General features: G+C 41.3%; 1 protein-coding gene across 2 annotated transcripts; it reads left to right on the forward strand.

The window, feature by feature from the left end:
• Positions 1–1,941: 1,941 nt before the first annotated feature.
• Positions 1,942–7,118, forward strand: LOC123750113 (ladderlectin-like). Of its 2 annotated transcripts, none has more exons than XM_045732236.2 (5): positions 1,942–2,139; positions 2,631–2,675; positions 3,150–3,209; positions 4,234–4,413; positions 4,513–7,118. In XM_045732236.2, exons 1-5 carry the CDS (start codon positions 1,989–1,991, stop codon positions 4,764–4,766), a joined length of 690 nt encoding a protein of 229 aa, XP_045588192.1. In that variant the 5' UTR covers positions 1,942–1,988; the 3' UTR covers positions 4,767–7,118. The 2 variants fall into 2 exon arrangements, with proteins under 2 accessions (XP_045588192.1, XP_045588193.1); XM_045732237.2 differs by having other exon boundaries at positions 1,943–2,139; positions 3,150–3,203.
• Positions 7,119–13,341: the final 6,223 nt, after the last annotated feature.

The following is a 13,341-nucleotide window of genomic DNA, read 5'->3' on the forward strand; positions in this document are numbered from 1 at the left end:
CCTCACAGCCCTGAATAACCATCTCCTCAAAATCCCAGCCATTTCTTACCAGCAGAGCTACACCACCACCACCTCTTATTGTGTTGGTATGTTGCTTGTGTGTGTGTGTGTGTGTGTACTCACCTATTTGTACTCACCTATTTGTGCTTGCAGGATCGAGCATTGACTCTTGGATCCCGCCTTTCCAGCAATCGGTTGTTTACAACAATGATTCCTGTCCCATTTCCCTATCATACCTAGTTTTAAAAGTATGAATAGTATTTGCTTCCTTAACCTGTTCCCCAAGTGCATTCCATTTTTCCACTACTCTCACGCTAAAAGAAAACTCCCTAACATCTCTGTGACTCATCTGAGTTTCCAGTTTCCACCCATGTCCCCTCGTTCTGTTATTATTACGTGTGAACATCTCATCTGTTTCCACTTTGTCAATTCCTCTGAGTATTTTATATGTCCCTATCATATCTCCTCTCTCCCTTCTTTTCTCTAGTGTCGTAAGGTTCAGTTCCTGCAGACGCTCTTCATATCCCATCCCTCGTAACTCTGGGACAAGCCTCGTGACCTTCTCCAGTTTCTTTATGTGTTTCTTCAGGTGGGGGCTCCATGATGGCGCGGCATACTCTAAGACGGGTCTCACGTAGGCAGTGTAAAGCGCCCTAAAAGCCTCCTCATTTAGGTTTCTGAATGAAGTTCTAATTTTCGCCAGTGTAGAGTACGCTGCTGTCGTTATCCTATTTATATGTGCCTCAGGAGTTAGATTAGGTGTCACATCCACTCCCAGGTCTCTCTCGAATCGTTACAGGTAGGCTGTTCCCCTTCATTGTGTACTGTCCCTTTGGTCTCCTATCACCTGATCCCATTTCCATAACTTTACATTTACTGGTGTTAAACTCCAGTAGCCATTTCTCTGACCATCTCTGCAGCCTGTTTAAGTCCTCTTGGAGGACCCTACAATCCTCGTCTGTCACAACTCTTCTCATTAATTTTGCGCACACGTCATCCGCATGTGTGTGTGTGTGTGTGTGTGTGTGTGGTGTGTGTGTGTGTGTGGTGTGTGTGTGTGTGTGTGTGTGTGTGTGTGTGTGTGTGTGTGTGTGTGTGTGCGTGCGTGTGTGTGTGTGTGTGTGTGTGTGTGTGTGTGTGTGTGTGTGTGTACTCACCTAGTTGTGTTTGCGGGGGTTGAGCTCTGGCTCTTTGGTCCCGCCTCTCAACCGTCAATCAACAGGTGTACAGATTCATGAGCCTATCGGGCTCTGTCATATCTACACTTGAAACTGTGTATGGAGTCAGCCTCCACCACATCACTTCCTAATGCATTCCATTTGTCAACCACTCTGACACTAAAAAAGTTCTTTCTAATATCTCTGTGGCTCATTTGGGCACTCAGTTTCCACCTGTGTCCCCTTGTGCGTGTTCCCCTTGTGTTAAATAGACTGTCTTTATCTACCCTATCAATCCCCTTCAGAATCTTGAATGTGGTGATCATGTCCCCCCTAACTCTTCTGTCTTCCAGCGAAGTGAGGTTTAATTCCCGTAGTCTCTCCTCGTAGCTCATACCTCTCAGCTCGGGTACTAGTCTGGTGGCAAACCTTTGAACCTTTTCCAGTTTAGTCTTATCCTTGACTAGATATGGACTCCATGCTGGGGCTGCATACTCCAGGATTTGCCTGACATATGTGGTATACAAAGTTCTGAATGATTCTTTACACAAGTTTCTGAATGCCGTTCGTATGTTGGCCAGCCTGGCATATGCCGCATATGTGTGTGTGTGTGTGTGTGTGTGTGTGTGTGTGTGTGTGTGTGTGTGTGTGTGTGTGTTGTGTGTGTGTGTGTGTGTGTGTGTGTGTGTGTGTGTGTGTGTGTGTATGCGTGCGTGCGTGCGTGCGTGCGTGCGTGCCTGCGTGCGTGCGTGTGTCCATGCCAGGCGAGTGTATAAATAAAGCAACAACGGGTGGCTGCCTCACTCCCCCAAAGATCACCGAGAGGTCGCCATGGCAACATTCTCAGCCATCCTGCTGTCGGTGCTGGCACTGGTGACGGCTGCCCAAGAGATTCAGACACTTCAAGATCTATCCAACACGCTGCTCCTCAACCAGCTGGCAATGTCCAACATGCTGGCTGAACGCGACTCCAGAACAAGAGGTAAGGAGACCACTGGAGCAGCTTCACAGTCACGTAGGAGCTGTTGAAGTTTACTGTGGTGGAAATTGTTATCCAGTTGGATGATAGTGCTGGTGTTGGAGTGTGGTGTGGCAGTAAGTGTAGTTGAGTTAGATGATACAGCTGGTGGTGAAGTGAAGTTCACTGATTATATATCTTTAAATTAAATTATTCTTTTCTAGTCAGTACCTTAGTCAGTTACTTGCTTATTTAATTACAATTTCCTTCTCAATACTCGTAATAATTTGTCAACATTATAACCTAAGCTGATCACAAAGTTATCTTTAAGATAAAAGACACCGAACGTTTAGGATATAACATACAATGAAGGTTCAGGAGATCACAGATATTGCAGGTTTAGGAGACAACAGAAGGATATAAGACAGAAGCGACCAAGACTACATAAACTGCTGTTAACTCTCTTCATTACCGACCATGGTATTGTAATGTGGTTTTCGTCGTTTATATTTCAGTAATAAGAGAGTGGCTGAACGACCTGCAATCAAACATTACCTCCGGTGAGTGGCTCTTATGTTTGTATACATTGTCTTGTTCCTAATATGTTCATGTCAACTAACCACAAGAGAGTATGGTGCAACCTGGCTCATTACTAGTACACTTTGCAAGTGTGTTGTGGCAGAAGCACTCTGAGGAGCCAGACATTACTAAAGGACTGCTTAACTGTGTATTGGCATTACATTTGATATGTATATATTATACTGAGTACGGTCTTTCTCAGTTTAGAGTTCATTCTCATAACAGAAATTCCTCTTTTGGGAGTCAAGCGCCTCGACCCGTTTGAGGATCACTGCTCTGGAGGATCATTGAAACTTTTACATTCTGATTTATTAACAAATTCTAGATGAATATTTTATTGTTTAATAAAGTGATTTTAAACGACTCTTCTTGACTGATGAATGTCAATGTTATAAATATTTGGTTTTCAAGAACTTAATCAGAAATTAATCACATAATATGTTTTCCCTTTCCAGAAATAGCGGCTTTGCAGAACGTTGTTAAAGCTAATGGTGTTCCCCAAGATGCTGGTAAAGGTAATATTGTTCCCCATGGTGATAGTGAAGGTTATGGTGTTTCCTAATATGATGGTGAGGTTTATGATGTTCTCCAAGATGATAGTGATGGTTATGGTGTTCTCCAAAATGAAGGTGAGGGTCATGGTGTTCCCAAGATGATGGTGAGGATTATGGTGTTCCCAAGATGATGGTGAGGGTAATAATGTTCCCAAGATGATGGTGAGGGTAATAGTGTTCCCTAAATAGAGACAAAGAAGTTATAAAAGAGCATCACTAACAACAGCATTATCCAAAACCGTCACGACGGAGATAAAAACTGCATCATCATTGCAACCTCCAATGGCCGCAGGAGGCTGCACATACCTAAGGCCATCCATATTAAAGGTCTCTCACTAGTGATGAGTTAGAAATGAATTTGGCATCATAATATTTACTTGTTTTGATGGTCCTTTTTAGTATTAAGAGAAGGTACATGTCTTTTTCGAATACTGTTCCCTGTTCACCTGACCTTGTAGTTCCCTTGTTCACCTGACCTTGTAGTTCCCTTGGTCACCTGACCTTGTAGTTCCCTTGGTCACCTGACCTTGTAGTTCCCTTGTTCACCTGACCTTGTAGTTCCCTTGGTCACCTGACCTTGTAGTTCCCTTGGTCACCTGACCTTGTAGTTCCCTTGTTCACCTGACCTTGTAGTTCCCTTGGTCACCTGACCTTGTAGTTCCCTTGTTCACCTGACCTTGTAGTTCCCTTGGTCACCTGACCTTGTAGTTCCCTTGGTCACCTGACCTTGTAGTTCCCTTGGTCACCTGACCTTGTAGTTCCCTTGGTCACCTGACCTTGTAGTTCCCTTGGTCACCTGACCTTGTAGTTCATAGGTCTCATTAGCTAAGAGCTTACCTCACCCGAGCACAAGCTTCACATGACCTTGTTGACAAACTACATTGTACTAAAAATTTTAAGTAATGTTTCATTGAATATAAAAGCCTCGACATAAGAGTTGCCTAATATATTCATCTGCATGAGTCTTGTGCTCTGTCGTCCACAGGGGTCGTGGAGTGCATGACACCGTTTGTGGACGTGTATGGTCACTGTATCTTGGTGGAGACGGCACTGACGGGATCTTGGGAAACAATGAGACGTCACTGTCAGCAGAAGGGCGGCGAGATTGTCAAGGTTGACTGTGGCACCTTCATGTATTACCTCGTCAGGTACCTTCACAGTAACGGTGAGTTATTCAGCTCAAGACCTATGTCGTTCCTGAAAACCTGAATTATATCATAATTTCTTTCTGATAATATTCACCTGTTCTTCAATATGTCCGCAGGTCTGGTTAAGTTGTCTTACTGGGTCGGTGGGAGAGATGAAGGCCACGAGGGATCTTTCTTCTGGACTGATGGTACCCAGGTCAAGATGGGAACCCCCTTTTGGGGTGACGGCATTACTGACAATATTCAGGAGCCCGACGGAGGAACCGATCAAAACTGCATGTTAATGTACAAGGAAGATCATTATTTTTTCTTCGATACTTCTTGCAATAACAATTATGCAGTTATTTGTGAGAAACTAAAATTGTCCTAGGGACAATACCTGGCTTCTGTCCTTAAAGTATCAGGTGCTTTATGTCCTTGGAGTAACACCTTCCTCATGACCTTGGAGTAACACTTGCCTCCTGACCTTGGAGTAGCACCTGCTCCCTGTCCTAGCACTAACACCTGACTTGCGTCTCTCGAGGAGCACCTCCGAGTCCTGACAGGTCATCACTAGGACCAAGTGTGTACCTGGGGCATTTAGCTAATACAATATGTAATAAGTGGTGAGCTCTTTGATTCATATGATAAATTATAATATACATGAATAATGAGAAAATAATTTGAGGTTCCTGCAACTTGAACTGCACATGAGCACTCCCCCAAGCTGTACAACACATGAGCACTCCTCCAAACTGTTCTGCACATGAGCACTCCTCCAAGCTGTACAACACATGAGCACTCCTCCAATAACACATGAGCTCTCCTCCAAGCTGTACAACACATGAGCACTCCTCCAATAACACATGAACTCTCCTCCAAGCTGTACTGCTCATGAGCACTCCAAATGTACAGCACATGAGCATTCCTCCTAGCTGTACTGCTCATGATCACTTCTTGAAGCTATATCATTAAATAATCCAATTTCCCTTAACCTTACCCATAACTAGGGGCTCTATCTCCCCTTTCCTCTTATCTCGAAAATAAGGGTAAATTATGGATAATTAAGGTGAAAATATATTTTCACATATTATTCAAATATATCCTAATTTATCCCTAATGAACCCTAATTTATGTAATATTATCTTAATTTATGTAATATTATCTTAATTTATGTAATATTATCTTAATTTATCTCATATAATCTATATTTAGGTCATATTATCTTAATTTATGTCCTATTAGCTTAATTTATGTCATATCTTAATTTATCCATATCTGACCCTTATTTATGTCATATTATCTAAATTTATCCCTAATTTACCCTTATTTATGCAGCCCATCCTCCAAAAATGGGGTCATTATGACATATTACCCTAATTTTTAATAATTTAGAAAATGTAGAGGGGTCTTATCTTCAATATATAGAATAATTTCCAGGTAAAGGGGGAGGGGGTTAATAATGCCCTTAATTATAGGTTAGGTTAAGGAAAATTTGATTATTTAATGATATAGATATAGTGACTCTTATCGCTTTCCTTAGAATATGTGTAAAATGGAGTTCAGATCCAGGTATAAAGTTAGGTACAGGCTGGTTAATTTAAGCTAATGAAGAGAAAATGCCCAATAATAACACATTTCCATTAACCCGGGTAATTGAGGTTAGAAAGGCTGGCTTGCTTGTAATGATGTAAAAAAAACATGGCTAAGAATAAGAGGCAACTTTGGACCAAGATCCTGGTATCAGAGGCTAAGTCCAGGGCGGTTGGGTTGATGAAAAAAAACAAAAAAAAACTTTCCAAACGTACGATACATTTGACGTTAGGTCAAGGCAGGTTAGGTTCAGGGTTGTTGAGTCCACATCCGAAACAAAACATTGCTAGAAATATTGAACAAAGATCCTAACTAGGTAGCTGAATTGATGTGTAAAACAAACACTTTTCTAGCAATATACTTGCAATATTGAGCATATAAACAGGCAGGTTAGGCACAGGGCAGTTAGGTGCATATTCAAAACAACACTTTTCTAAGAATATAGATACAATATTCAACAAAGATCCAAGCAGGTTAGGTACAAGTCATTTAAGTTTATATCCAAAATCAATCCTTTCAAAACAATGAAGTTGCAATATTCAGCAAAGATCCATGCAGGTTGGGCACATGTCTGTTAGGGTTTTAACCCAAATTAACACTTTCACAAGAATATGTCATATTAAAGGTTAGGCCCTAGGTGGTTATGTTGTGGTAATATGAGGAAAGTTGTGGTAATATGAGGAAAAATGCCTTGTAACTACAAGGCAATATTACACACTAGTGTAGTATTGAGTGTAAATGTGTTTTATACTGAGTGTTTTGATTTCTTGTATTTTTAGTGTATGTATAAGTGCAACATTGTGTGTGTATAGTGATTAATTGATGTGATATAGTGATTAATTGCTGTTTGTTATTATGACTTTTATCTCATATTACTATTAAGCAGATTTTTTTATTTCAATGCGTCATAAACACCCTGGTTCAACCATATGAACAGTATGACGGTTGATATATAGTCATGTAATTACGATATTTGGTGTGTTTGAATAAATAAGATAAGTTCACAATATTTTTGGACTTGCGTGAGTATTATGGTTACCTTGCTGATTGTCATGCATCGATATGAATTAACAGTACAAAAGGTTAAGATCACTTGGGGTGAATTAGCTGTTGGGATACTGAAATCTTGTTCTTTTTTGTTGACCAGACCACACACTAGAAGTTGAAGGAACAACGACGTTTCGGTCCGTCCTGGACCATTCTCAAGTCGATTGTGATGAGGAGGTAGAGATAGGCAATAAATAGGCAAGAGAGAGCTGAGGAGGAAAGTAAGGTGTAGGGGATAGTAGTAATAATGAGAACTGCAGAAGGCATATTGGCCAATACGAGGCAGTTCCAATTATAATCTTTCATTTCTTTACGGGGCTCCGTCATCTATCCTCTTGCCTCCTGGCTCGCTAAAACCCTGACACCTTACCTTGGCACTTTTTCCCCTGCCCACCTTCGTCACTCTCAGGACTTCATAGAAAGACTGCGCCTGCAGCCCTTTTGTAAGATGCTTAGTCTTGATGTCGACTCTCTGTTCACTAATGTTCCGCTCGATGACGTTCTCTCTTTCCTTAGACAGAAGGCGTCAGAGGGCCTTCTTCCTCTCCCGCTTCCCACTGACGTTTTCCTCGATCTCATTAGACTCTGTGTTGACTCTAACTCTTTCTCTTTCAACGGTAAATATTACACTCAAACTTTCGGTGTCGCTATGGGTTCCCCTCTCTCCCCTGTTCTTGCTAATTTCTACATTGAATACTTCGAAACTGTTCTTCTTCCTTCTATTGATACTCATCCCTCTCTCTGGCTTCGCTATGTTGATGACATTTTTGCTTTATGGCCTCATGACCTTAATCTTTTCCAGCCTTTCCTCGCCTCTCTTAACAATCTGGCTCCTTCTATCCATTTCAAAGTTGAGTGGGAATCTAATTCCCTCCTTCCTTTTCTTGATGTTCATGTTCACAGCTCTGTGTCTGGGTTCTCTTTCTCTGTCTACCGTAAACCTATGCATAGTGGCATGTACATTCACTTCTTTTCCTACCATCCTCCTTCTGTTAGAAAAGTGTCCCTTGTCTCTCTCTCCTCCGCGCTCTACGCATCAACGACCCTCAGTTTCTTGATTCTGAAATTGCCTTTATCTACAAATCATTCTCTCGCCTTGGTTATCCTTTGCATTTCATCAACTGTGCATATTTTCAAGCTAAACGAAATTTCTTTCATCCTAAACCTGCTTCCAACACTAGTAGCACTGTACTATGCCTTCCCTTCATATCTGAACTCAAAACTTTACCAATACCTTTCGTCCTCTTGACATTAAACTCGCCTTTCGACAAACTAACACACTTCGTAACAATCTAGTTCACACTGCTCCTCCTGCTTCTAAGTGCTGCTGGTGTCTACTGCATTTCTTGTTCATCTTGTCCTCTCCAATACTTTGGCGAAACTGGCTGTACACTGAATGACAGACTTAAAGAACACAAGAGAAGTGTTAAGTCTGCAGACACTAACAATGCTCTCTTCTGCCATGTGAGGGATTCTAATCATCCCATTGATTGGTCTTCCTCCAAAATAATCTTTCCTGCCTCTACTCTACACAGACGCCGTCTTGTAGAATCGGCTCTTATACACAATGTACCCAACATGAACTTGAGTCCTGGCTTTATTGCTGTGGACTCTTCTCTTTCACAGTATATACTCAAATGCTCTAATCTTTCTAACAAACGTGACTTAACATAAACTTACCCCTTCCATTTATCTTTCTTTCTCTTTTTTTTCTTTCCCTCTTCTCCCTTTTTCTGTTCATTGTCTTCTCCTACACTCCCTTGCTATACTCTTCTTATTCCCTATTACTATCTCCTTCGGTGGTTATAATAGGAGCTGCCTAGTATTGGCCAATAGGCCTTCTGCAGTTCTCATTATTACTACTATCCCCTACACCTTACTTTCCTCCTCAGCTTCTCTCTTGCCTATTTATTGCCTGTCTCTACCTCCTCATCACAATCGACTTGAGAATGGTCCAGGACGGATCGAAACGTCGTCAGTCCCTTCAACTTCTAGTGTGTGGTTCTGGTCAACATACTTCAGCCACGTTATTGTGACTCATCGCCTGCATCTCGTTCTTAAGTCACTGCACATCCTCTTATGTATACCCTATATATTTAAGACTCAGAACTGTAATGTCAGTCCTGTCCTTAAGAGTTTCCTAGAAAGTTGTAACAGAACCCAATGGAACCATACCAATAACAAATTCCTATTTGATATTCCAAGAGCGCGCCTTAACCAAACTAGAAATGCCCTACAAATCAAGGGATCCAGAATGTGGAATGACCTCCCCAATCATGTCAAAGGCTGTACCTCTCTCAACCAGTTTAAGAGAAAAACTAAGAACTATTCCTAGCAAACTCCATGTAACCTACCTTACCCCCTAAATGTCAACCTTTGTCTAGCTATTTTCAAACAATACTCTTTGTTGACCAAGTTGTATAATTGCTGATTTCTGCCATGTTCCCCCCCTCCTCCTTATGGGAGCCGGTCGTCCAAGCGGACAGCACGCTGGACTTGTGATCCCGTGGTCCTGGGTTCGATCCCAGGCGCCGGCGAGAAACAATGGGCAGAGTTTCTTTCACCCTATGCCCCTGTTACCTAGCAGTAAAATAGGTACCTGGGTGTTAGTCAGCTGTCACGGGCTGCTTCCTGGGGGTGGAGGCCTGGTCGAGGACCGGGCCGCGGGGACACTAAAAGCCCCGAAATCATCTCAAGATAACCTCCCCCCTTTTTTCCTTTTTTCAACACAATTCATACTTTAATCTCAGTTAGTATTAAACTTTAGTCTAAGGGGTTTTTCTCCCCACACCTTGCCCGAAACGCTGTATTAGTTACTTTAGGTATTATATGTACTAACACTATCAATACATCCAACATTATGTTTATAACTCATCTTCTATGTATGTATTTTTACCTGAATAAACATTTTGATTTTGATTTTGATTTGATTTTAGTATACCCAATAGACATTACTAATGTAACATTGTTTTCTGTTGACGTTCCTACAATCCATTCTCATTTTTTTTAAAGATTTTCAAAGCATACACTATTGAATATAATATTGATTTGGGAACCACCATTATAATATGTAATAACTATTTATTTAAATATTTATTTATTTATTTATATATATATACAAGAAGGTTCATTGGGATATTGAGGATACATAGCATAATGATTACATTCTTGTAAAGCCACTAGTACGCACAGCGTTTCGGGCAGGTCCTTAATCTAACAGAAAATGTTAAGTAGGTAAATACTAGCAAAATTTATAAAATGATAACAAGTACATTGCAAGAAAAAAAATGAGATGAGAGAGATTTGTATGTATATTAAAGCACATAGGTAACTCAGATAGATTGCACTGACAGCTAGAATGGTAATTTAACAAAGATTAATAGGCACAATACAGCGAATTGCTAGCACATATAAGAAGACAGCAATGATCACAATGGTAAAGTTGATTGGATTAAGTACATAAAGATTGGGAGATTGGGTAACACTAAATACAGAGCAAATTTAAAGCACAGAGTAGGAAACAATGAAGATGAAATTAGGTATTTAATTATAATTATTAAGAAGTAATAATAAACTTAATAAGTAATAATAAACTAATAGTGCTTATTATAATTATAAATCCCATACCCATCCTGTGGGCAGTAGTAGTCCCAAAATACTCATCCCGTTGGTGATAGTAGACCCATACCCATCCTGTTGGCGGTATTGGACCCCATACCCATCCTATGGGCGGTATTGGACCTAATACCCATTTTGTGGGCGGTATTGAACCCCATACCCATCCTATGGGCGGTATTGGACCTAATACCCATCTTGTGGGCGGTATTGAACCCCATACCCATCCTATGGGCGGTATTGGACCTAATACCCATCCTGTGGGTGGTATTGGACCCCATACCCATCCTGTAAGTGGTAGTGGACCTCATACCCATCCTGTGGACAGTATTGGACCCCATACCCATCCTGTGGGCGGTATTGGACCTAATACCCGTATTGTGGGCGGTAATGGACCCCATACCCATCCTGTGGGTGGTAGTGGACTCCATGCCCATCCTGTATATGGTAATGGACCCCATACCCATTCTGTGGCGGTAGTGGACCTAATACCAATCCTGCGGGCGGAAGTGAACCCGATACCTATCCTGTGGGTGGTAGTGACCCCATAGCCATCCTGTAGGCTGTAGTGGACCCCCCATACCCATCCTGTGGGCGGTAGTGTACCCCCATGCAAATTCTGTGGGTGGTATAGTGGCCCCATACCCATCCTGTGGGTAGTAGTGGCCCCCCATACCCATTCTGTGAGTGGTTGTCGACCCAATACCCATTCCGTAGGCGGTATTGGACCCCATACTCATTTTGTGGGCAGTAGTGGCGCATATACCCATCCTGTGGATGGACATGACTCACATACCCACCTTGTGGGCGGTAGTGGACCCCATACCCATCCTGTGGATGATAGTGGTCCCCAAAGCCATCCTGTAGGCGGTACTTGACCCCATAAGAATATTGTGGGCGGTAATGAGTAGCAGGGATGACTATCCAGCGCCCCTTTTTTATTTTCGGGGAAAGAGGACACTGGATAGTCAGGGGTTCCAGGTAAATTAGGGAAGAGGATGCTGGATCATCAGGGTTTTCAGGTGAATTTGGGCCGTCACTGATGTGGAATTAAGGATTTCTTATGAGAAAAATAATTTCTGATATTTTAGAAGTTTGTTAAAAGTTTTTATGATGACGCTAAGATGCTAAGCCCCGGAAGCACCTGAAGGTAACCTCAAGGTATGACAATAATGTCATAGAAGTTTGTTAATAGTTCTTATGGGAGAAATTTTCAGAGTTCATACCAAGAATAAACAGATATTTAGGCCTTATACATTTAAGTAGGATTCTTACATAGAAACTAGTATATGTCTATGTAACTGAATCATTACCCTGCCATCCCCCTCCCCCCCTTCCCTCCCAACCCCCTGCATCTCCTGCTCCTACCTCACACCCCCTTCCCTCCCTACCCCTGCATCACCTGTGTTTACTTTACACCGCCAGCCAGACACCCTGGGTCAAGTCACCTCCGTAATCTTATCTTATCTTATCATTGTGTCTTCATAATATTTGGACCGTCTCCCCTTCATATTGTTCATTCATAATTCCGTACTTCGTAATGTTTGTTCCTTTTCATTAAACTAGTCAGTTTTACACAAATAAACTAAGTCAGTAAGCAGGGTCTAGCTCACGTTCCCCCGCCTTAGTTTTACTAATACATCTTCTTTTGTATCCAATCATTTTCTTCGAGATTTAAACACAGTTATTTCAAACGTATTAAAATACAATAATTTAGTTATCGAGCTCCAGCTCCTGTCCCCTGCCGTAGTTCCCTCTCATATCCTCATTAATACCTAACCAATCCCCCTAAAATTTTAAAACAGCCATATTTCGTATGTAATAAAATAAATCGTGTTAGTAAGCAAGTTCTAGCTCCTGTCCCCGCCTTAGTTTATCCCCGTATCTTCTTTACTAACAGTCCAATCCCTCTAAAATTTTAAATATTCACATTTCAAACGTAGTTCAATACAGTAATTTAGTTACCAAGCTCCAGTTCTTGTCCGCCACCTTAGTTCCCTCGCACATCTTCGTTATTAACCCATTATTTTTTCATGAAATTTAAACCTGCCATACTTCTGAGTAAGTAAAGATAACACATTAACCAAACACTAGCTCTTGTCCTCCGCCTTAGCTCTCTCTCGTATCTTCGTTATTACCTAATCAATTTCCCGAAATTTCAACCCCCGTGTATTTCAGATGCAGTAAATAAGATCAAGTCAGTTACTGAGCTCCGGCTCTTGTCCCCCACCTTAGTTCTTTTGTACAAGTTCTTTAGCAACAGACCATTTTTCCCAAAAATTTAAGCATATATTCTTCAAAGTTAGTAAATCAAATCAAACAGTTAACGAGCTCCAGCTCTCGTCCTCTGCCTTAGCTCTCACGTATCTTCGTTAATAACCCATCAATTTACCTCAAATTTTTACCCTCTGTATTTCAGACGCGGCAAATAAGATCAAAACAGTTAACGAGCTCCAGCTCTCGTCCCGCACCTTAGTTCTCTATCATATCTTTGTAAATAACCAATAAATTTTCATTACAATTTTAACATAGCTGTTTCAGACAGTAAATAAAAGCCAATTCAGTTACCGAGTTTTCAACTCTTGTTCCCCGCTTAGCTCATTTGTACAAGTTCTTTATTATCCAACTAAATCACCTAAGATTTAAGATCACCTTATTTCTAACGTAGTAAAATTAATCAGGGCATTAGTCAAGCTCCATTTCCTCGGCCT

Source organism: Procambarus clarkii, chromosome 80 (genome assembly GCF_040958095.1).
Source record: "Procambarus clarkii isolate CNS0578487 chromosome 80, FALCON_Pclarkii_2.0, whole genome shotgun sequence".
Taxonomy (NCBI): domain Eukaryota; kingdom Metazoa; phylum Arthropoda; class Malacostraca; order Decapoda; family Cambaridae; genus Procambarus; species Procambarus clarkii.